The sequence below is a fragment of the Stegostoma tigrinum genome, chromosome 16 (assembly GCF_030684315.1).
Source record: "Stegostoma tigrinum isolate sSteTig4 chromosome 16, sSteTig4.hap1, whole genome shotgun sequence".
In the NCBI taxonomy this organism is placed as follows: domain Eukaryota; kingdom Metazoa; phylum Chordata; class Chondrichthyes; order Orectolobiformes; family Stegostomatidae; genus Stegostoma; species Stegostoma tigrinum.
This window is the reverse complement of record NC_081369.1, coordinates 36,758,102-36,780,142: the sequence shown is the minus strand read 5'-3', so window position 1 is coordinate 36,780,142 and position 22,041 is coordinate 36,758,102. Positions and strand designations below refer to the sequence as shown.

The 22,041-nt window shown below is 46.2% G+C and overlaps 1 protein-coding gene across 10 annotated transcripts in view; it reads right to left on the bottom strand.

Moving 5' to 3' along the window:
- banp (BTG3 associated nuclear protein) overlaps positions 1–22,041 on the bottom strand; it is a 296,836-nt gene that overhangs the window by 165,438 nt on the left and 109,357 nt on the right. For 9 of the 10 annotated variants that reach the window (XM_059651709.1, XM_059651711.1, XM_048546311.2 and 6 more), the window contains 2 exons: positions 5,822–5,928; positions 905–1,104 (listed from right to left, as the gene is read on the bottom strand). In XM_059651709.1, the coding sequence (XP_059507692.1) occupies positions 905–1,104; positions 5,822–5,928 (307 nt within the window). Of the gene's footprint in view, positions 1–904; positions 1,105–5,821; positions 5,932–22,041 lie in introns of those variants that run through there. The other variant, XM_048546310.2, reaches the window with a different exon arrangement.

The window sequence follows — 22,041 nt, the reverse complement described above, 5'->3', positions numbered from 1 at the left end:
CAGACACGTTAGTGGCTTTTAAGATTTATCTGGAAAGGTACATGGATGGGCGGGGAGCAAATGGACACAGATCCTTAGAAAACAGATGACAGGTTAGACAGAGGATCTCAATTGGCACAGGCTTGGAGGGCCGAAGGGCCTGTTCCTGTGCTGTAATTTTCCTTGTTCTTTGAACCAATTTATTACCAAGTGCAGTTTTAAAACAGGGATGCAACATATGCAATTTACATGCATTTTAATATCATTTACTTTGGGTTTTGGATTTTGAACTTGTGGCTTGCTGGTTTGGTTTGCATCTATGAAAGGATTAATGATCAACATGAATTATTTCTGTAGCCATACTTTTAAGAAAATAAACACTTCTTAAACAAAAGATATTACACTTTAGATTGGTCTGGAAGTTACCTGTTTTGCGTAGAAACTCTTATCCAACAGTCTCCTAATTAAGTTGCAAAGAAATCCAAAACAAAAACAGAAATTGCTGGAGAATATCTACACATCTGGCAGCAGGGAAAGCAGCGTATGGACCTGAAATCTTTACATTGCCCAAAAGGTGTTTTTGCAGCTGTGGATTTAGAATTGTGTCAAAAGGACAGTATAAATTCAGACTGTGTCAATTTAATTAGTGTACTCATTTGCGCAGTTGGTAGTTACAGGTATAGAAATTATGTTTATCACACTAAATGATAAGCTTATGACAACGAGATTACATGTAAGATCAGAAAGACATAAAAAGATCACTTGAAGCTATTGCACATATTTACCTTCATGTATAGCTAAAACAAAAAGCCCATCTATCAGACTCATGAAAGCTGATTGTTACTATCTGAACTTCACTTGATACAATATTCAGCTGCTCCAAACCAATAATTTTCATTTTTGCAGCACAAAACATGCAGCTCACCTGCGAACTTTATTCCACGTCTGTGTTGCACCTAGAGGAGATCCTGCCACCATAGGGACCTGGATAGGACTATTTTGTTTATTAAAAACCAAGTCTATTTTCTCTTCAATTGCTTTGCAAGTGGCTTCCACAGCCTGAATTTTGGCTTCAATACTATCAAGACGCAAACAAATGGCTTGATTAATGTCAAAAAGAATAGACTGTAAAAAGAAAAGAGGAAAAAAAGATTACGTTTTGCAGTAAAGTAATGTAAAAAGATTATGATTCAATGACTTTCACTCGTTGAGTGAATAAACATTTCAAATGTGTCCTTTATTGAACATATGAACAATTCAACTTTGGATCCTTGTCAAATCTTCACATTCATAAGTGCATTTGGATCTTCTCTGTTCAATGACAATGAGTATAGTGAATCAGCTTCTTTGTTTACATGAACAAACCTCTTGTACACTTTTATTCTAAGTTTAAATTATAATAAGAGCTTTCACTTGATTATCAAATGCTAGACACAAATAGACTCCAAGAATATTTGAAATGTTGGAAAACAAAGTGATATCAAGAACAGAAATCAAATGGCATATAGCAAGGAAAAAATATGTATAAGTATTTGATGAAAAATTCACAAAAATATTTGTAATATTTTCATACAATTTGCATCAGTACTATTAACAATTAAGCTTCTGGAAAAGTGAAAAAGTATACACCCAAAACTATAACACATAAAGGAGCAGAGGTAGGACATTCACCACCTCTACAGTTCAATGACGTCAGGCTCATCTGACAATCCTTCTCTGGACTACCTTCAATGCCAGTTTATCTTTCCTTCGAAAGAAAGGAGATTAAAATTATTCACAGTATTCTAGCTGTGGTCTGATTAGTGCCCATTATACCTCATACCCTTTGAAATAAAGGCCAACATTCCATTTGCCTTCCCTATTACAGGCCAAATTTGGAAGCTAACCTTCTGTGATTAGTGGACGAGAACTTGCAAATCCCTTGGTTCTGTGCCTTTGCACATTTATTCTCCCTTTAAATAATATTAACTCCTCTCTTCTTCCTAACAAAGTGCAAAACCTCACTTTTTCCCTTATTACGTTTCATCTGTCAAGTTTTTGCCCACATCACTTAAGTTGTCTCCATCCATGTGCTGACTCTTGCAACATCCTCACCACTTCCTTTCCCAACTATTTGTGTCATCCACAAACTTGGCAATAGTATATTCATTTTCATCATTCAATTCATTAATATATATTGCAAATAATTCTGGTTCAGCATTGATCCCTGTGACATGCCACTAGTTACAGTATGCCATCCCTATCCCAACACACACTATTAGTTCACCAATACACTATCCAAATGTTATACTCTAGGATTAAAGCATGAGTTAAATTTGTACAAATCATTCACCATTCAAAGGTCATATCTCGAAAAATATTGCAAACAGAAACATGTGTGCGTTGGAGATTTCCCCCCCAACATGGAGGCTGCACAACCATGAGGTTTCAAAATGCACTATTTCAAAATACATTGCATCAGATGTTTCAACTGAATCACTGAGGTTTAGAATTACTTCCCTTGAAACATTTGATGATGCACTTTGATAGAAAATAAACACAGCTTTTTTAAAAATATCAGACATACTTACAAACAATGCTCTCCCTACAGATATAGCAAAGTCACCATCTAGTGGTTTAAATTAAATATGGCACCAGGATTTAAATCAACGCATCCAATGGCATGGGCTATGGTTAAGTATTTGTTGGCAAAGTAAAATGCCTGCCAGTTTTAGAACTCAAAATACCCAGCTATGGTGGCAAAGAGATAATGTAAGTGATGCAAATGTTCAGAAATTACTGGTCACCACAATCATCAGCTTTGCAGAACTAGAACCTTGCTATGACCTTCAGAGTTTCATAACATTATAAATTTATGCAGTAAATTATGAAGTAAACTTACTATACGAAATGATAATGAGTTTTTAAACAACCCACAAGATTTATGTTCCTACAATGTTATTCATTAATGGAGATTCAGGGAGATGATGCCTAGTAGTATTATTGCTTGAACATTAACTCGGAGATCCTGGGTAATGATCTACAGACCTGGGTTTGAATCCTGCACAGATGATCACAATTTGAATTTGGTGTCTAATGATGTCCATGAAACCATTGCCGATTGTCAGGAAAAACCTATCTGGAGACTAATGTCCTTTAGAGAAGGAAACTGCCGTCCTCAACTGGTCTAGCTACAAGTGCCCTTGGGCAATTATGAACGGGTAAAGCAGCCCAGAGATGTACTACCCCCAGAAATGGGTAATAATGCCCATATCCCATGAATAAACAACTAAGAAAAAAAATCCAGAAACAAAACAAACAAATTTGTGGAGCTTCAAGGAAATAAAATGTTTCCAGAAAATGTTTATATTGTTTCTAACTTCTCCTATGGATCTTTTTCTCTCTGGGTTTATCAACTTAGTCTTTCCATCTTTTTGCTTTTCTTCCTTTATACAACTTAACTCCTTTCAACTTATTTCCTTTCAGTTAAGGAAATATATGGGTGGTCCTACACCTGACATTCACCAAAGTCTCAGTTGTCTAATCATTAATTCACCATTCCAGGAATTCACACAGTAAAGCTTGAGTTGAGAGTGAGGAAATAAACGTGGAATGAGGAGTTTAACATGTCAAGCTTTGAAAGCTCCAATCTAATAAATTCAACCTCAAATGAAACATTCCAAAAGCAATGGAGTTAATGGATGGCCTTAGCCATGGCTCAGTGGTAGTACTCCCAACCGAACCAATATGTTGCGGGGGCTCAGATCTCACTTCAAAGATTTGACCACACAACCGTGTGGGTGATTTGCTGCTCGAAGTAGCTAATGGTATTACCCTATGAATTCCAAACATTTACCATTGTACACAGGAGAGGATCCAGATGTGTGCCAATAGGTTGAAGCACAATAACACTATCAAAGCTTTAGTATACACAGGTGAGAGGCTTGTTCTTGTACGTTGTGGGGCTACAAAATCTTTGTGAACATGGCAGCAGAGTGGCAGAAGAAATGCACACGCAGGCTGAAGCATAAAAAAAATGAAAGATGAAGTAGAGGTCCAAGTAACAACTGCTGAAGATGCAATTTTACTCAGGCTTTGTTGGATTTTACATGGCAAATGGATTCTGATTTTTTTTTCTATTTTTCTGGAGGTGTCGCAGATGCTGATCATGAGAAGATCTCGTACAGTGACTTTACAGATAGTAGTTTTGAATAAGATATGAAAATGCAAAGAAGGAAAAAAGACAACTTAAGAGCTCTTGTGGCACAGTGGTAGTGTCCCAAACTCTGAGCCAGGAGTTTCAGGCTCAAGTGCCATCTGCAGTCAAGATGTGTGATAACGTCTCTGAATAAGCCAATTAGAAGGAAACAAAAATAAAAACACTTCAGTGCTATTGTGGTGCAATGGTAATATCTACATCTTTTGAGACAGACTCACCTTCTCCAGAGACGTGCAAGAACATAAACAGGTTGATTAGAAAATATAAAATCACTTAGTGTTCTTATGATGCACTGGTAGTGTCCTTACCTCTGAGTCAGCAAGTTGGTTTCCTGTTCACTTGCCCCAAAGGTGTGTAACAATATCTCTGAACAGGTTGTTTAGAAAATATTATAAAGATAACTTCTAGGATAGTTGGTTAAGGAAGAAGATGACAACATTTGTACTGTTACAGTCTTTAACTAAATCTAATATTTGGATCTCATTTCCAACTTTGCTAACTTGGAGAAGTTGAGCGACTGCCCAAAATGGCTTTGACAATGACCTGGAAACAGAATTAACCCTATCTTTTTGACATAGTTATTATGTGGCCTGTCAGAGATGTTAACATAATTCAAACTAAAGCTACATTGTTCCTTTTCGATGGAATTTAATATTTTCATGGAATTAGCAGAACACAGACTTATGTCTGTCATTCCCAAAGCACAGTTCTGTATTTCATCTGCATCATCATGTTAGGTTGTATAGGTTGAATAGGTTGAATAGGTTGAATATTTCATTTTGAGAAGCAAAGGAAAATGGTAAGACACGAGAGATCACACTGCATAGCTCAAAACAACAGAGCCTTTCTTCAAGAATGACATGCAAGCCAAAGAGTTTGGTGGCTAAGGTATTTGACTTTTTCCACTCTGAACCAGCTTTTAACTTTTTGCAGAATTCTGAGTGCAGCGATAAGTTATATTCAAAAAATTTAAGGTGCAAAACTGCCAAAATCCAATATTTTATCAACTTGCGAGTTGAGAAGATTTGTAGCTCAGGTTGAGGTTCGTTTCGTCACCGTACTAGGCAACATCATCAGTGTGCCTCCGATGAAACGCTGGTGTTATGTCCCGCTTTCTATTTATCTGGTTAGGTTTCCATGGGTTGGTGATGTCATTTCCTGTTCTTTTTCTCAGGGGATGGTAGATTGGCTCCAAATCAATGTGTTTGTTGATGGAGTTCCGGTTGGAATTCCTAGAAGCATGGCATTCCAACCGGAACTCCATCAACAAACACATATATCTGGAGCCAATCTACCATCCCCTGAGAAAAAGAACAGGAAATGACATCACCAATGCAGGAAATGACATCACCAACACAGGAAATGACATCACCTACACAGGAAATGACATCACCAACCCAAGGAAACCTAACTAGCTAAATAGAAAGCGGGACATAACACCAGCGCTTCGTCGGAGGCTCACTGATGATGTTACCTAGTATGGTGACGAAACGTCTGAAAACGAACCTTCCAGCTCAGCGAGCAAACTCACATCCACTTTATCAACTTATTTTGTCATACATTTGAAAAGTATCATGCAATGACATTGATACATTACCTTGTAAAATCTTCATCTGACAAATATATACATGCCCCCAAAATTACCTTTACTGTAGAATCTTGGATTGACTGCCCATTTGCGATGTCTACTCTTTGACGTTTAACAGCTGGTTGTTCAATCCCATCCTCAGACTGATGATTGTCCAAAACCCCTGAAAGAGATGTTAATTATTTTAGATTTGTATAAAAGGCTCGTCAGATTTTCTAGACACACAGAACCAATGAGCAGGAATGGGTCATTGAGCCCTTCAAGCCTGCTCCACCATTCAAGATGATCACTGTTGATCTCCTATCTCAATGCCATATTCCCACTTTCTCTCCATATCCCTTTATGTCTTTAATATCTAAAAATGTATCTATCTCTTCTTGAATATACATAGTGACCCAACCTCCACAGCCTTCTATCGCAGCGAATTCCACAGGTTGACTAGCGTCAGTGAAGAAATTTTTTCTCATCTCAGTCCTAATATGCGCAGCCCATATTCTGAGAATCTGACCTCTGGTTTTAGATTCCCAACCCAGGGAACTGTTCTCCCTGCATCTAGTCTGTCTGGTTCCATTGTAATGCTATACAGTCATTCCTCCATTTCTGCAAGAGTCCCGATCCCAAAAACCTCAACAAATGATGAAATTTGCAAGTGCTGAGCTTATTAAAAATTGGTTAAAATTGTTAAAAAAATTTTGCAGGTAGGTGATTTTTGTTGCTCTTTTGGCACAAACAGATGAATTCACAACTTGTGATTTCACAGATACAGGATTTACTGTATGTTTCAATCAGATCCCAGTTCATTTTTCTAAACCTGAGTGAATACAGAACCCCTCAAATCAATCTCTTGTACAAGAATCCTGTGTATCCTCAGTACCAACCTTGTGAAGCTTCACTCACTCCCTGCATGCAACATATATCTTCTCTTAGGTTAGGGGATCAAAACTGTCCACAATACTCCAGTTGCAGTCTCACCTGATACTTCAATGACCACTGGGGAGCTCTTTAGCATTTTCTAACCACTGTGCTCCCTTTCTAACAGGCCCCACTATCACAATTCCATCAGCATTGTTCATTTAGTATTTAATGAAACAATAAGCTGATACAAAAACAGAAATTGCAGGAAAAGCTCAGCTGGTATGGCAGCATCCTGTGGAGATAAATCAGAGTTAATATTTCGGGTCAAGAGACCCTTCCTTAGTAGTTCCTGTCCTGCCACACTCAATTTCTATAATTGTTTCTGCTTTACAGCATCTGCAGTTCTTTTGGTTTTTATAATAAGCTGATGACTTTTTATTCAATATTTGTAGTCTGGAATTGACAGTAAGTAAAACTCCTAAAACTGTTTATTTTACGAAGCAAGTTCTGAACACTGTGTCCTCAAAATAAGACTCCTACCAGAAAGTCAACATTCTAGTAATACAAATGTGATCATTATTGCTCGTAGCAATTGGAAAAATATATTTGCAGGTGCCAATGACTTTCATATGTTTGCTATTGGTCTTCAATTCTAAGAAAACTATGCGAAACAACTTATGAAAGGTGTGTAATTTACATATATATACATACACACACACACACATTATATATACATACATACATTAAAAAAACTGATACTCCAGTATAAGTTTGGATTTTGAACTAGCGACATTTGGGTGTTTGCTTGTGTGTACAAGGAGTTTTAATGCTTAACTTGTCTATATTTCTGGAACCAAGGATTTTTTTCCACCACTGAGTGACTGCGCTCTCAGGTGATAATGTGAATTTTGTGTCAATGTGAGTATTTTACAATTGGATAAAGTAAACATTGAAAAGCATTAGCTCACTTCTGATTTAGAAGAATGAGGTTTTCCTTTCTTTGCTTAATCCTGATTAAAGTCGAACATATGAAACAGGTTCCACTACGCATAAGGGATATATTAGAAGGGGCAGGAAATAAATTACCTCAGTATAACGGTTTAGCTCCAGACCAGAATTGTTTGGTTAGAATCCTGACGGGATTGTTTGAAGCTGATAAAGTCTAAGCTAAGTCATGAATACTCAAGGATGAAGCTATCAAACTCTCAAGACCAGGAATGGAAATAAACAGTTAAGTCAAGTCTATAGATGGGACAGACAAGGGAATTCACTCAGGTGTTTGAGCACTCTTAAGTGATGCTATGAGGATAGATGGGGGCTTTATGTTTACTGTGCATTTTGAAAAATTTCATATTGTCTTATTAGCAATTAGCTTGGTCCATTTTATTTTATCTTTATTTCTTGTCTAAAATAAATCTCTTTTATTGTTAAAACCAGATTTGCAGCATTGCATACTTGTGCTTCAGTGAGCAGTTGTGGGCCAGGTATCTAAGGATGAATATATCAGCACAGGAAAGGGTCCAGAAGAGGTTTACAAGGATGATCCCAGGAATGAAGGGTTTGTCTTTGAGGAGTGATTGATGACTCGGTCTGTATGCAATTGAGTTAGAAGGATGAGGGAGGATCTCATTGAAACTTAAAGAATTCCGAAAGGCCTGGATAAAGTGGACATGGAGATGATGTTCCCACAGCTTGGAGAAACTAGAACCAAAGGGCACAGCTTCAGTGAAGGGCAACCCTTTGGAGGCGAGATGAGAAAGAATTTTTTCAGCCAGAGGGTGCTTAATCTGTGGAACTCGTTACTGCAAAGGGCTAAAAGAGGCCAAGTCAGTGTTTTTAAGACAGAGATTGATACGTTCTTAATTGTTAAGAGGATAAAAGGTCACGGGGAGAAGGTAGGAGAATGGGGCTGAGAAACATATCACCCACAATCAAATGGCAGAGCAGAATCAAAGGGCCAGATGTCCTAATTCTGCCCCTATGCCTTTTGAAAGGCCACCTTGTTAAATTAAAAAAAAATTATTACCCATCAGTCCAAATTGCAGTCTGGGTTCTGACTTGTCCAGTAACAAAATCAGCTAGGATTACAATACAAAAACCATCAATCCATGTGACATCAACTACAAACAGTGATATGTTTTGACTGAATCTCTGACTAAAAAGTGTAGCTAAGATGCATTTTCTTTGTTTTATACATACTTGTCTAATCCTTTGATATGAATATTAAAAACCAACTTTAAAATTGTGCTATGATCGAAAAATTCAGAATAAAGATTCTAAATTTACTTCTTAAAGGAAAGACTGGGATTCAGTCTAATTTCAGGTGGAGGTATTTCAAACCTGTCATCTTCTGCTCATACTTGCTGGCTAACCGCAGAGGTTTGTCCTTGAAAATGTTCTCACATTTATGGAACTGCTACATCCTAATAGATACTCATTATAGGTACTAATATTCCAATCCACCTGTTAATAAGGAAGCAGGGGCTACATCCCCAATGTGTGCACAACTTTTATGATTAGTCTTCATCTTATAGGATTCCAAGTTCAGAATTGCTTTCTTTTTCCCCTCCAAACTGAAGAAAATTTGAGCAGACATCACATCAAGAATTTTTGCATAGAATATACCTTCTTACTTTTCATTTAGCTTTTCATGACACAAGCATCGCTTAAGAATTCAAACAGTGCACTGTCTTTTTATCAAACCTGATTTTTGCAGAGCGCAATAGCTTAGAAGACAATTAGCTAACCTCTTTGCATCATAAGGTGTAGAGGCAGAGTTAAGCCATTCAGCCCATCAAAGTCTGATCCGCCACTCCATCAAGGCTGACATGCTTTTCATAACCCTTCAATCCATTACCAATTAAAAATCTGTCAACTCCTCCTCAAATTTACTCACTGTCCCGGCATTCATCGCACTTTGGGGTAGCGAATTCCACAGATTCACAATCCTCTGTGAGAAGTAGTTTCTCCTCAAACATTTCAAATTTGCTACGCCTTATCCTAAGGCTATGATCCCTCATCCTAGAATACCACACAAGAGGAAGCATCTGCTCCACGTCTATTTTAGCTATACCTTTTATCATCCTGAATACCTCAAGTTGATCTCCCTTCATTCTTCTAAATTCCAGAGTACAGACCTAAACTGTTCAATCTCCCCTCAAATGATGAACCCCTCATCTCTGGGATCTAGTGAACCTCCTCTGAACTGCCTCCAATGCCAATACATTGTTCATCAAATAAAAGGGAACTAAAACTGTGTGCCTTGTTTAGTTGCAACTAAAATTTTATTTCTTTAGCTATAAAATTCAATGTTCCATTCGCTTTCTTTATCAGCTGCTGTACCTGTACGGTAGTTTTCAGTGACTCATGAATGTGGACAGTGAAATCTGTCCCCATTTAGATAATACGTCGCCTCCCTGTTTATCTAACCAAAATGCACAACCTCACACTTACCCATGTTAAGCTCCATCTGCCACATTTTGGCCCATTCTCCAAACCAATTTGTACGGTCCTTATTTCCTCCTTGCAATTTACACTTGTTCATTTTTGTATTGTCTGCAAATATGGACACAGCACCTTCTGTCCCTGTATCCCAAGTCATTAATATAAACTGTAAACAGCTGGGGTCCAAAGACTTAATGCTGTGGCACCCCACTAGTTACTTCTTGCCATCCAGAGAAAAACTAATTTATCCTGACTCTTTCATCTGCCTAACAGCCAGTCACCTATCCAAGCTAATAAACTACTCTAATCCCATTTGATCCAACTTCATGAACTAACCTTTAGTATGTCACCTTATCAAACGCGTTCCAGAAGTCCAGATATATTAGATATACAGGATCCCCATTATCCACTTTGCTTGTTACGTCTCCAAAGAACTGTCGCAAATTAATCAAACATGATTTGCCCTTCTGAAAACCATGCTGACTATGGTGGATAGCATTTTGACTTCCCAAATGTCCTGACATTGCTCCTTGAAAAATCGATTTTAACACTTTGCCAACAACAGATGTTAAACTAACTACACTGTAATTTCCACATATTGCCTCCCTCCTGTTTTGGATAAGGGTGTTACATGAGCATTTTTCCAATCCACTGGAACCTTTCCCATGTCCAGGGAGTTTTGGAGTATTGTAACCAATGGATCCACTATCTCTGCCTCTACTTCCTTTAATACCCTAACGTGAAGGCCATTGGGCCCAGGGGACTTCTCTGCTCTCAATCTTAACAGTTTGCTGGCTACCTTTATCCTATTGACGTTGATTGTTGAAAGTTCTACCCATTCTATTGCCTCTGATTTGTCTATTCTAATAGGAATGGTACTATTGTCCTCTGCCGGGAAAACTAAGAGAAAGTAGTTATTTAGCTTCTCTGCCATTTCAGCGTCCTCTATTAATTCTCCAGTTTCATCTTCCAAGGGACCAAATTCACCTTAACAATTCTCTTCTCTTTTATATACTGAGAGAAATTTTGCTATCCTTTTTGTTGTTTTGAGCTAGTTTTCTTTTGTAATTTACCTTAGTTCTACATTAATTTTTTTCGTACTTCTTTGTTTATGTTTGAAAGTTTCCAAATCCTCCTGCCAGCCACTGGCCTATGCAATATGGTGTACCTTACTTTTTGAGTTGATATTGTCCCTGACATCTTTGTTCAGCCATAGATGTCTTTTACCCCCTGCCCCTTAACATCTTTCTTCCTCACTGCAATATATTTCAGTTGTGAGGAATTGAGTAGCTCCTTAAACAACTGCGCTGCTTGTCTGCTGTCTTACCTTTCAACCTTACTGCCCAATTTAACCAGGCCAAATTTGTCCTCATGCCCATGTAATTTCCTTTGTTTAATTCCAGAACACTAACATGGAATTACACCTTCCCACCTCCAAACTGAATTTTGAATTCTGTCATACTATAGTCACGAAACTCCCGAGAGGATCCTTAACTATGATATCATCAATTAATCTCTCCTCATAACACAATACCAAATCCAGAGTAGCCTGCCCTCTGGTTGGTTCCATAACATTCTGCACCAAGAAACAATCTCTAATACATTCAATGAACTCTGCCTCCAGGCTACCCCTGCCAATTTGGTTCTTCTGATCTGTGTGTATGGTAAAATCACCCATTATTGTTGCTGTATCATTCTTGCAAGCTTCTAATATTTCCTGGTTTATAGTGTGCCCTACTGCCAAACTACTGTTGGGGACCTATTGATTACTCCTACCAAGTACTTCTTCTCTTGCGAGTTTTGAGAAGATTTGTAGCTCAGGTTGAGGTACTGGATGTGAGTTTGCTCGCTGAGCTGGAAGGTTCGTTTTCAGACGTTTCGTTACCATTCTAGGTAACATCATCAGTGAGCCTCCGACAAAGCGCTGGTGTTATGTCCCACTTTCTATTTATCTGGTTAGGTTTCCTTGGGTTGGTGATGTCATTTCCTGCGTTGGTGATGTCATTTCCTGTTCTTTTTCGCAGGGGATGGTAGATTGATTTGGAGCCACTGTGTTTGTTGATGGAGTTCTGGTTGCAATGCCATGCTTCATGAAAGACAACAAACTCACAGAAGAAGATAATAAAATGTGAGGCTGGATGAACACAGCAGGCCAAGCAGCATCTCAGGAGCACAAAAGCTGACGTTTCGGGCCTAGACCCTTCATCAGAGAGGGGGATGGGGAGAGGGAACTGGAATAAATAGGGAGAGAGGGGGAGGCGGACCCAAGATGGAGAGTAAAGAAGATAGGTGGAGAGAGTATAGGTGGGGAGGCAGGGAGGGGATAGGTCAGTCCAGGGAAGACGGACAGGTCAAAGAGGTGGGATGAGGTTAGTAGGTAGATGGGGGTGCGGCTTGGGGTGGGAGGAAGGGATGGGTGAGAGGAAGAAACGGTTAGGGAGGCAGAGACAGGTTGGACTGGTTTTGGGATGCAGTGGGTGGGGGGGAAGAGCTGGGCTGGTTGTGTGGTGCAGTGGGGGGAGGGGATGAACTGGGCTGGTTTAGGGATGCAGTAGGGGAAGGGGAGATTTTGAAACTGGTGAAGTCCACATTGATACCACTAGGCTGCAGGGTTCCCAGGCGGAATATGAGTTGCTGTTCCTGCAACCTTCGGGTGGCATCATTGTGGCAGTGCAGAAGGCCCATGATGGACATGTCATCTAGAGAATGGGATGGGGAGTGGAAATGGTTTGCGACTGGGAGGTGCAGTTGTTTGTTGCGAACTGAGCGGAGGTGTTCTGCAAAGCGGTCCCCAAGCCTCCGCTTGGTTTCCCCAATGTAGAGGAGGCCGCACTGGGTACAGTGGATGCAGTATACCACATTGGCAGATGTGCAGGTGAACCTCTGCTTAATGTGGAATGTCATCTTGGGGCCTGGGATAGGGGTGAGGGAGGAGGTGTGGGGGCAAGTGTAGCATTTCCTGCGGTTGCAGGGGAAGGTGCCGGGTGTGGTGGGGTTGGAGGGCAGTGTGGAGCGAACAAGGGAGTCACGGAGAGAGTGGTCTCTCCGGAAAGCAGACAGGGGTGGGGATGGAAAAATGTCTTGGGTGGTGGGGTCGGATTGTAAATGGCGGAAGTGTCGGAGGATGATGCGTTGTATCTGGAGGTTGGTAGGGTGGTGCGTGAGAACGAGGGGGATCCTCTTAGGGCGGTTGTGGCGGGGGCGGGGTGTGAGGGATGTGTTGCAGGAAATACGGGAGACGCGGTCAAGGGCGTTCTCGATCACTGTGGGGGGAAAGTTGCGGTCCTTAAAGAACTTGGACATCTGGGATGTGCGGGAGTGGAATGTCTTATCATGGGAGCAGATGCGGCGGAGGCGGAGGAATTGGGAATAGGGGATGGAATTTTTGCAGGAGTGTGGGTGGGAGGAGGTGTATTCTAGGTAGCTGTGGGAGTCGGTGGGCTTGAAATGGACATCAGTTACAAGCTGGTTGCCTGAGATGGAGACTGAGAGGTCCAGGAAGGTGAGGGATGTGCTGGAGATGGCCCAGGTGAACTGAAGGTTGGGGTGGAAGGTGTTGGTGAAGTGGATGAACTGTTCGAGCTCCTCTGGGGAGCAAGAGGCGGCGCCGATACAGTCATCAATGTACCGGAGGAAGAGGTGGGGTTTGGGGCCTGTGTAGGTGCGGAAGAGGGACTGTTCCACGTAACCTACAAAGACGCAGGCATAGCTGGGGCCCATGCGGGTGCCCATGGCCACCCACTTAGTCTGTAGGAAGTGGGAGACGTCAAAAGAGAAGTTGTTGAGTGTGAGGACGAGTTCAGCTAGGCGGATGAGAGTGTCGGTGGAGGGGGACTGGTCGGGCCTGCGGGACAGGAAGAAGCGGAGGGCCTTGAGGCCACCAAAAATCGTAAGTACAACCAACTCACTGGCCCCTGCCACCCACAAGAAGATTCCTGCGCCTCCCAAATCCCGACTCTGTCCCTGCCCCTCCCCCACCATGCACCCACCACCACTAACCATGAGGACACGGCCGGAGACCCCAGCGATGACGTCACATCCGCCTCCGCCGGCCACAGAACTTCCGGAACCGCTGCTGCAGTCACCACCTCCACGTCCAGGTACAACAGCCAACACACCACCCTCACCGCAGCTGCTGCCGCCCACCCCGATCCTCCAACCGCCGACGGAACCCCGCCCACTGCCGACGCCGACGGAACCCCGCCCACGGCCGACGCCGACGGAACCCCGCCCACGGCCGACGGAACTCCGCCCACGGCCGACGCCGACGGAACCCCGCCCACGGCCGACGGAACCCCGCCCACGGCCGACGACCTCATCGCTCCACCCACAACCTCCACAGCCAGCAGCCCCAGAGAAGACAGCCACACTGAGCCCTGCCGCATCTTCACCATCCCCCCAGACCTCCCACTGACTGAGGACGAACGGTCAGTCCTTAGCAAGGGGCTCACCTTTGACCCCTACAACGACACATCAATGAATACCAGTCACGGTTGGACATAGAGCAGTTTTGCCGCCGTCTTCACCTCCATGCCTACTTCTTCAACCGGGAACCTAACCCTCCTTCCACTGACCCCTTCACCCGCTTCCAACACAAGTCCTCCTCCTGGACACCACCCCCAGGCCTCCTACCCTCCCTCGACCTCTTCACCTCCAACTGCCATCGAGACATTAACCGCCTCAACCTCTCCACCCCTCTCACCCACTCCAACCTCTCCCCCGCAGAACGGGCAGCCCACCGCTCCAACCCCAACCTCACCATCAAACCCGCAGACAAGGGTGGCGCAGTGGTAGTATGGCGCACTGACCTCTACATCGCCAAGGCCAGACGCCAACTCTCCGACACCACCTCCTACCGCTCCCTCGATCATGACCCCACACCCGAGCACCAAACCATCATCTCCAACACCATTCACGACCTCATCACCTCAGGGGAGCTCCCACCCACAGCCTCCAACCTCATTGTTCCCCAACCCTGCACGGCCCGTTTCTATCTCCTTCCCAAAATCCACAAACCTGCCTGCCCTGGTCGACCCATCGTCTCAGCCTGCTCCTGCCCCACCGAACTCATCTCCACCTATCTGGACTCCATTTTCTCCCCTTTGGTCCAGGAACTCCCCACCTACGTCCGTGACACCACCCACGCCCTCCACCTCCTCCAGGACTTCCAATTCCCTGGCCCCCAACACCTCATATTCACCATGGACGTCCAGTCCCTGTACACCTGCATTCCGCATCGAGATGGCCTCAAGGCCCTCCGCTTCTTCCTGTCCCGCAGGCCCGACCAGTCCCCCTCCACCGACACCCTCATCCGCCTAGCTGAACTCATCCTCACACTCAACAACTTCTCTTTTGACTCCTCCCACTTCCTACAGACTAAGGGAGTGGCCATGGGCACCCGCATGGGCTCCTGCTATGCCTGCCTCTTTGTAGGTTACGTGGAACAGTCCCTCTTCCGCACCTACACAGGCCCCAAACCCCACCTCTTCCTCCGGTACATTGATGACTGTATCGGCGCCGCCTCTTGCTCCCCAGAGGAGCTCGAACAGTTCATCCACTTCACCAACACCTTCCACCCCAACCTTCAGTTCACCTGGGCCATCTCCAGCACATCCCTCACCTTCCTGGACCTCTCAGTCTCCATCTCAGGCAACCAGCTTGTAACTGATGTCCATTTCAAGCCCACCGACTCCCACAGCTACCTAGAATATACCTCCTCCCACCCACCCTCCTGCAAAAATTCCATCCCCTATTCCCAATTCCTCCGCCTCCGCCACATCTGCTCCCACGATAAGACATTCCACTCCCGCACATCCCAGATGTCCAAGTTCTTTAAGGACCACAACTTTCCCCCCACAGTGATCGAGAACGCCCTTGACCGCGTCCCCCGTATTTCCCGCAACACATCCCTCACACCCCGCCCCCGCCACAACCGCCCTAAGAGGATCCCCCTCGTTCTCACACAACACCCTACCAACCTCCGGATACAACGCATCATCCTCCGACACTTCCGCCATTTACAATCCGACCCCACCACCCAAGACATTTTTCCATCCCCACCCCTGTCTGCTTTCCGGAGAGACCACTCTCTCCGTGACTCCCTTGTTCGCTCCACACTGCCCTCCAACCCCACCACACCCGGCACCTTCCCCTGCAACCGCAGGAAATGCTACACTTGCCCCCACACCTCCTCCCTCACCCCTATCCCAGGCCCCAAGATGACATTCCACATTAAGCAGAGGTTCACCTGCACATCTGCCAATGTGGTATACTGCATCCACTGTACCCAGTGCGGCCTCCTCTACATTGGGGAAACCAAGCGGAGGCTTGGGGACCGCTTTGCAGAACACCTCCGCTCAGTTCGCAACAAACAACTGCACCTCCCAGTCGCAAACCATTTCCACTCCCCCTCCCATTCTCTAGATGACATGTCCATCATGGGCCTCCTGCACTGCCACAATGATGCCACCCGAAGGTTGCAGGAACAGCAACTCATATTCCGCCTGGGAACCCTGCAGCCTAGTGGTATCAATGTGGACTTCACCAGTTTCAAAATCTCCCCTTCCCCTACTGCATCCCTAAACCAGCCCAGTTCGTCCCCTCCCCCCACTTCACCACACAACCAGCCCAGCTCTTCCCCCCCACCCACTGCATCCCAAAACCAGTCCAACCTGTCTCTGCCTCCCTAACCGGTTCTTCCTCTCACCCATCCCTTCCTCCCACCCCAAGCCGCACCTCCATCTACCTACTAACCTCATCCCACCTCCTTGACCTGTCCGTCTTCCCTGGACTGACCTATCCCCTCCCTACCTCCCCACCTATACTCTCTCCAACTATCTTCTTTACTCTCCATCTTGGGTCTGCCTCCCCCTCTCTCCCTATTTATTCCAGTTCCCTCTCCCCATCCCCCTCTCTGATGAAGGGTCTGGGCCCGAAACGTCAGCTTTTGTGCTCCTGAGATGCTGCTTGGCCTGCTGTGTTCATCCAGCCTCACATTTTATTATCTTGGAATTCTCCAGCATCTGCAGTTCCCATTATCTCTGAAACTCACAGAAGAAACCCAGCAAACCATCAGACAGACAGTCGCACCAACACTAAGCAGGAAAAAGGAAGAAAACACACTCAATACACAAGAAAGGAAAGCCCTAAAAGGACTCAAAAAAGATAAAAACATCGTTATCCTAACTGCAGACAAACGATGCTTGACAATCATCTTAAACCGAATAGACTACATTGAGAAAGCGAATGCACTGCTTGCAGATACCAAGACTTACCAACAGGTGGCGACAGACCCAACCCCACAACCAGAGAACCGAATCACAGCCTTACTCAAAAAACTTCAAAAATCTGGAGAATTAAACAAGAGAGACTTCCAAAAAATGAAACCAGATGGATCCAACACACCACGCTTCTACGGACTACCAAAAATTCACAAACCAGGAGCCCCCCTCAAACCCATAGTGTCACTACCTGGAACACCAACCTACAGATTAGCCAAGGAACTACACCAAAGACTAAAACACCTAGTAGAAGACTCCCACCACTCCATTCACTCCACCCAAGAATTCCTGAACACCAAAGACACCAAGATAGAAGAGGATGAAATAATGGTCTCCTTTGACGTAACAGCCCTGTTCACATCCATCAACATCAACCTGGCCAAAGAAACATTGACGACACTATTAGAAGAACAGAAGACACATACACCAGACACCACCAACCTCATCAGCAAGGACAACATCATCAAGCTAGTGGACCTATGCCTCACCACCCACTTCACTTTCAATAACACAACCTACAGACAAACCAACGGAACACCCATGGGATCTCCGATATCAGGGTTTTTAGCAGAGGCAGTAATGCAGACTCGAACAAACAGCTCTGCCAATCATCCAACCCAAACTTTGGGTCCGCTATGTGGATGACACCTTTGTCATCACTAAACAAAACAAATTAGAGGAAACCTTCAAGACCATCAATCATCCCCTTTACTGGCATAACATTCACAAAAGAGGAGTAAAACAACAACAAACTGCCATTCCCAAATGTCACAGTAGAGCGAACAGCCAATGGGGAACTTCATACAGCATCTACAGGAAAACAACACATACGGACCAAATACTGAACTACAGGAGCAACCATCCCAACACCCACAAACGAAGCTGCATTAGAACATTATTCCAACGAGCCACCACACACTGCAGCAAAGAGGAACTACGCAGAGCAGAGGAAAATCACCTATACAGCGTATTCAAAAAGAAAGGGTACCCTATGAACACAGTCCGCCGATCCCTCAGCAATAAACCCAAACAAACAGACAAAACGGGCTCGGAAACCATAACCACTCTCCCCTACATCAAAGACATTTCAGAAATGACTGCCAGACTACTCGGACCTCTTGGCATCAGGGTAGACCACAAACTCACCAACACACTAAAACAGCAGCTAATGAACTTAAAAGACCCTATACAGACAACAAATAAAACGAACGTCATCTACAAAATACCTTGCAAGAACTGTGACAAACACTACATTGGACAAACAAGCAGAAAGCTAGGCACCAGGATACATGAACATCAACTAGCCACAAAACGACATGACCCACTATCACTCGTATCCTTACATACAGATGAGGATGGACACCACTTTGATTGGGACAACACATCCATCCTAGGACAAACCAAACAGAGACACGCACGAGAATTCCTAGAAGCGTGGCATTCCAACCAGAACTCCATCAACAAATACACTGGCTCCCAATCAATCTCCCATCCCCTGAGAAAAAGAACAGGAAATGACATCACCAACCCAAGGAAACCTAACCAGATAAATAGAAAGCGGGACATAACACCAGCGCTTTGTCAGAGGCTCACTGTTGATGTTACCTAGAATGGTGACGAAACATTTGGGAACAAACCTTCAAGTTCAGTGAACCAGCTTACATCTGGAACAAAATAAAGACCCACTCTCTTGTGGACCGAGAGGAGGAGAGTGCTGGGTTGGAGGTGAAAGGAAGACGTCGGGTTGGCTGTGCACCCTTGCAACCGGTGGATCTTAATGCTGGCTTCGGCCTAACGCTGGTTCAGGGGAGCAGCCAACCTGCAACGATGCCTGCAGCAAGTGCTCATGCCCCAGGTCGGGGCTCCGGAACACCATCCGTGTTTCCGTAAAGAAGGTGGATGAAGGTGCACCTGTGGACCGCACCTTCTTCATGAAGAGGGTCCTGTTGGACTGTTGCGGGTTCGCTGCTGCGGACATTTACTGCCTGCAGGATTTCCCCGGAGAAGGTTTTTACGATGAGACCTTCAGGAGTGCCAAGCTTTGCGAGCGCTTCCTGGAGGTTTTCAAGGAGAAAGGAGGTGAGTGCCCCCTCTCTGTATAGACCGCTGTCCCGCTGTTTGTGATGCCAGCGCAGAGGAGCCGTATGGTGACTGTACACATGTACAACCCGCATGTGCCAGCAGTTGATGTCCTGACCTTCCTTGGAAGGTACGTGAAGGTGGAAGGGGGACCTAACTGACATCATGGACCCCTCTGGCACCTGGACCCGTAAGAGGCAGGTCAAGGTGACGCTGAGGATGGGCGCAGACGGGAACGTCCTGCACCCACCGTCCAGCTTCGCGATCGGCGGGAGCAAGGGCTACCTGACCTATGCAGGGCAACCTAAAGTCTGCCATGCCTGTAGTAGGTCAGGTCACGTGGCGGCCGACTGCAAAGCCACCACCTGCAGGGAGGAGGGACACCTTGCAAAGGAATGCCCAAAAGAAAAAAACTGCAACCTTTGCGGGGAAGCGGGTCACCTCTATAGGGCATGCCTGCAGCGGCGGACCTCCTACGCCCAGGTCGCCGGAAGGGGCAATGGGGGGCCAGTCCCCCCGGAGGAGAGGAAGGCACCAGGGCCCAGCAAGGACCCTACTAATGTGCAGGAGGGCCAGGGCGTGCAGGAGGGCCCAGCCCCGCAGGACGGACCCGAGGCCAGCAAAGCGCCCCTGCGGGCTCCGGTCCCCCCCAACAACCCGGAGTCGATGGAGGTGGCAACAGGTGACCCAGGGGAGTGGACGACGGTCCGGAAAGCAAGGAGGAAGGTGCGTTGGCAGGCCCAGGAACCGCAACCATCAGGCGGGAAGAGGCAGCTACAGGGGGGCTATAAGAGCTTCTCTGACGAGGGGGATTCAGAGAGGGCCCGCCTGAAGCAGAAGTTAAAGATCTCAAGGGAGAAGGAAAGCAGCACCACGCTTCCAGGTGACGGGAGGCGTCCTGAGGCTCCCTCCGACACCCAGTCAAGTGCCGCTGGAGCACTGGAGGGCCCCCCGGAACTTCCAGGCGGGAAGGAGGAAACAGCGCGTCCCCAGCCTGACCCGGAGCCGGACCCTCCTGCCTCCGCACCCCTGATGGGGGGATGCCACCCGGAAGGCAGCACGGACGGTTTCCTGAGCCCGGAGAGCGTCTAGCAGTTCGCCCGGGCAATGGGCATGAAGGGACAGACGGAGGGGCTGGACCTTGGACTTGGGGAGGGTACTGCGGTCACTGCCTACAATGGGGGTACGAGTTGCAAGCATTAATGTGCGCAGTGTCAAGTCCACCACAAGATGTGTGTCCACGTTGGCCTACCTGACCGTCAAGGCGGACCTCCTGTTTCTGCAGGATACCGCACCTCGGCAGGTACGGGAAATGGTCCGGCGCCTGGACCTGTGGGCCTTCGATCTGGTCTGGGGGCTAAGGACTGTTGCTCCTCGGGCCTGGCTATTCTGCTGCGGGGGCGCAACTTCACCACCTCTCAAGTTCAGGAGGTGGTGGGGGGCCGCGCCTCCTAGTGGCTGACGTCACCTACAGGATCGCTCCCCTGAGGTTAATCAACGTGTACGCCCCAGCGGTACGGAGTGAGCGGTTGGCCGTCCTGCAGCAGCTTCCACCCCTGCTGGCTACGTCCAGGCGGGTCATCCTGGGCGGAGACTTCAACTGCATCATCGATGCAGATGGAAGATCCGGCGCAGGGACAGCGGGTGGGGGGAGTCAACTGGATGTCACGTCCAGATTCCTGATGGGCACGGTGAAGGACGCCAAGCTGCTCGATGTCTTCAGCACCCCTGCAGACGGAGTGCAGCGGAGGTACACCTGGTCGCAGCCAGACGGGTCTGTTCGCTCAAGGATAGACTTCCTGTTTGTGTCACGGGCGTTCTCGGTCAGGTCCACCGGTGTCGAGCCGGTGTTCTTCTCTGACCACCGCCTCCTGCTGGCCGACTGTCACTTACAGGACGACCAGCAGGCCGGCAAGGGGACGTGGAAGCTCAACACGACTCTGTTGACCCCAGAGAACGTCAAGGAGCTTAAGAGGGAGTACGCTGGTTGGAGAACCGTGAAACCCCTCCTTCAGTCTCCGGGCAACTGGTGGGAGATGGTGAAGGAGAACATCAAGAGGTTCTTTGTCCTCAAGGGTGTTCGGAAGGCAAGAGAGAGGCGGGGAAAGCTGTCGCGACTCCAGAAAAGGGTGCAGAACCTGCTTCTTCTGCATTGATGGGGGACGATGTCACGGAGGACCTCCACGAGGTGAGGGGCCAGCAAGCCTCGCTCTTCGCCGCGGAGGCCTCCAGGATAATCGTCCGGTCCAGGGTCCGCTCCGTGGAGCGAGACGTGCTCGCGTTTCTTCTTTCAGAAGGTGCACAAAGAGAGCTCTGTGCTTAGCCGGCTGAAGGACGACGACGGCTCGGTGACGTCGTCTCGGCCCGACATTTTGAGGATCAGCAGATCCTTCTATGCCGGACTGTACGACGCGAAGCCCATGGACAGCACGGCCTCTCAGTCGTTCCTGTCGTCTATCACGGAGGTCTTAGACGACGGCACGAGGGAGTGGCTGGATCGGCCGATATCCCTGGACGAGCTGACCAGAGCCCTCAAGTCCTTGGAGAGGAATAGGACTCCCGGAAGCGACGGCTTACCGGTCGAGCTGTATTCCGCTCTGTGGGAACTGGTCGGCCAC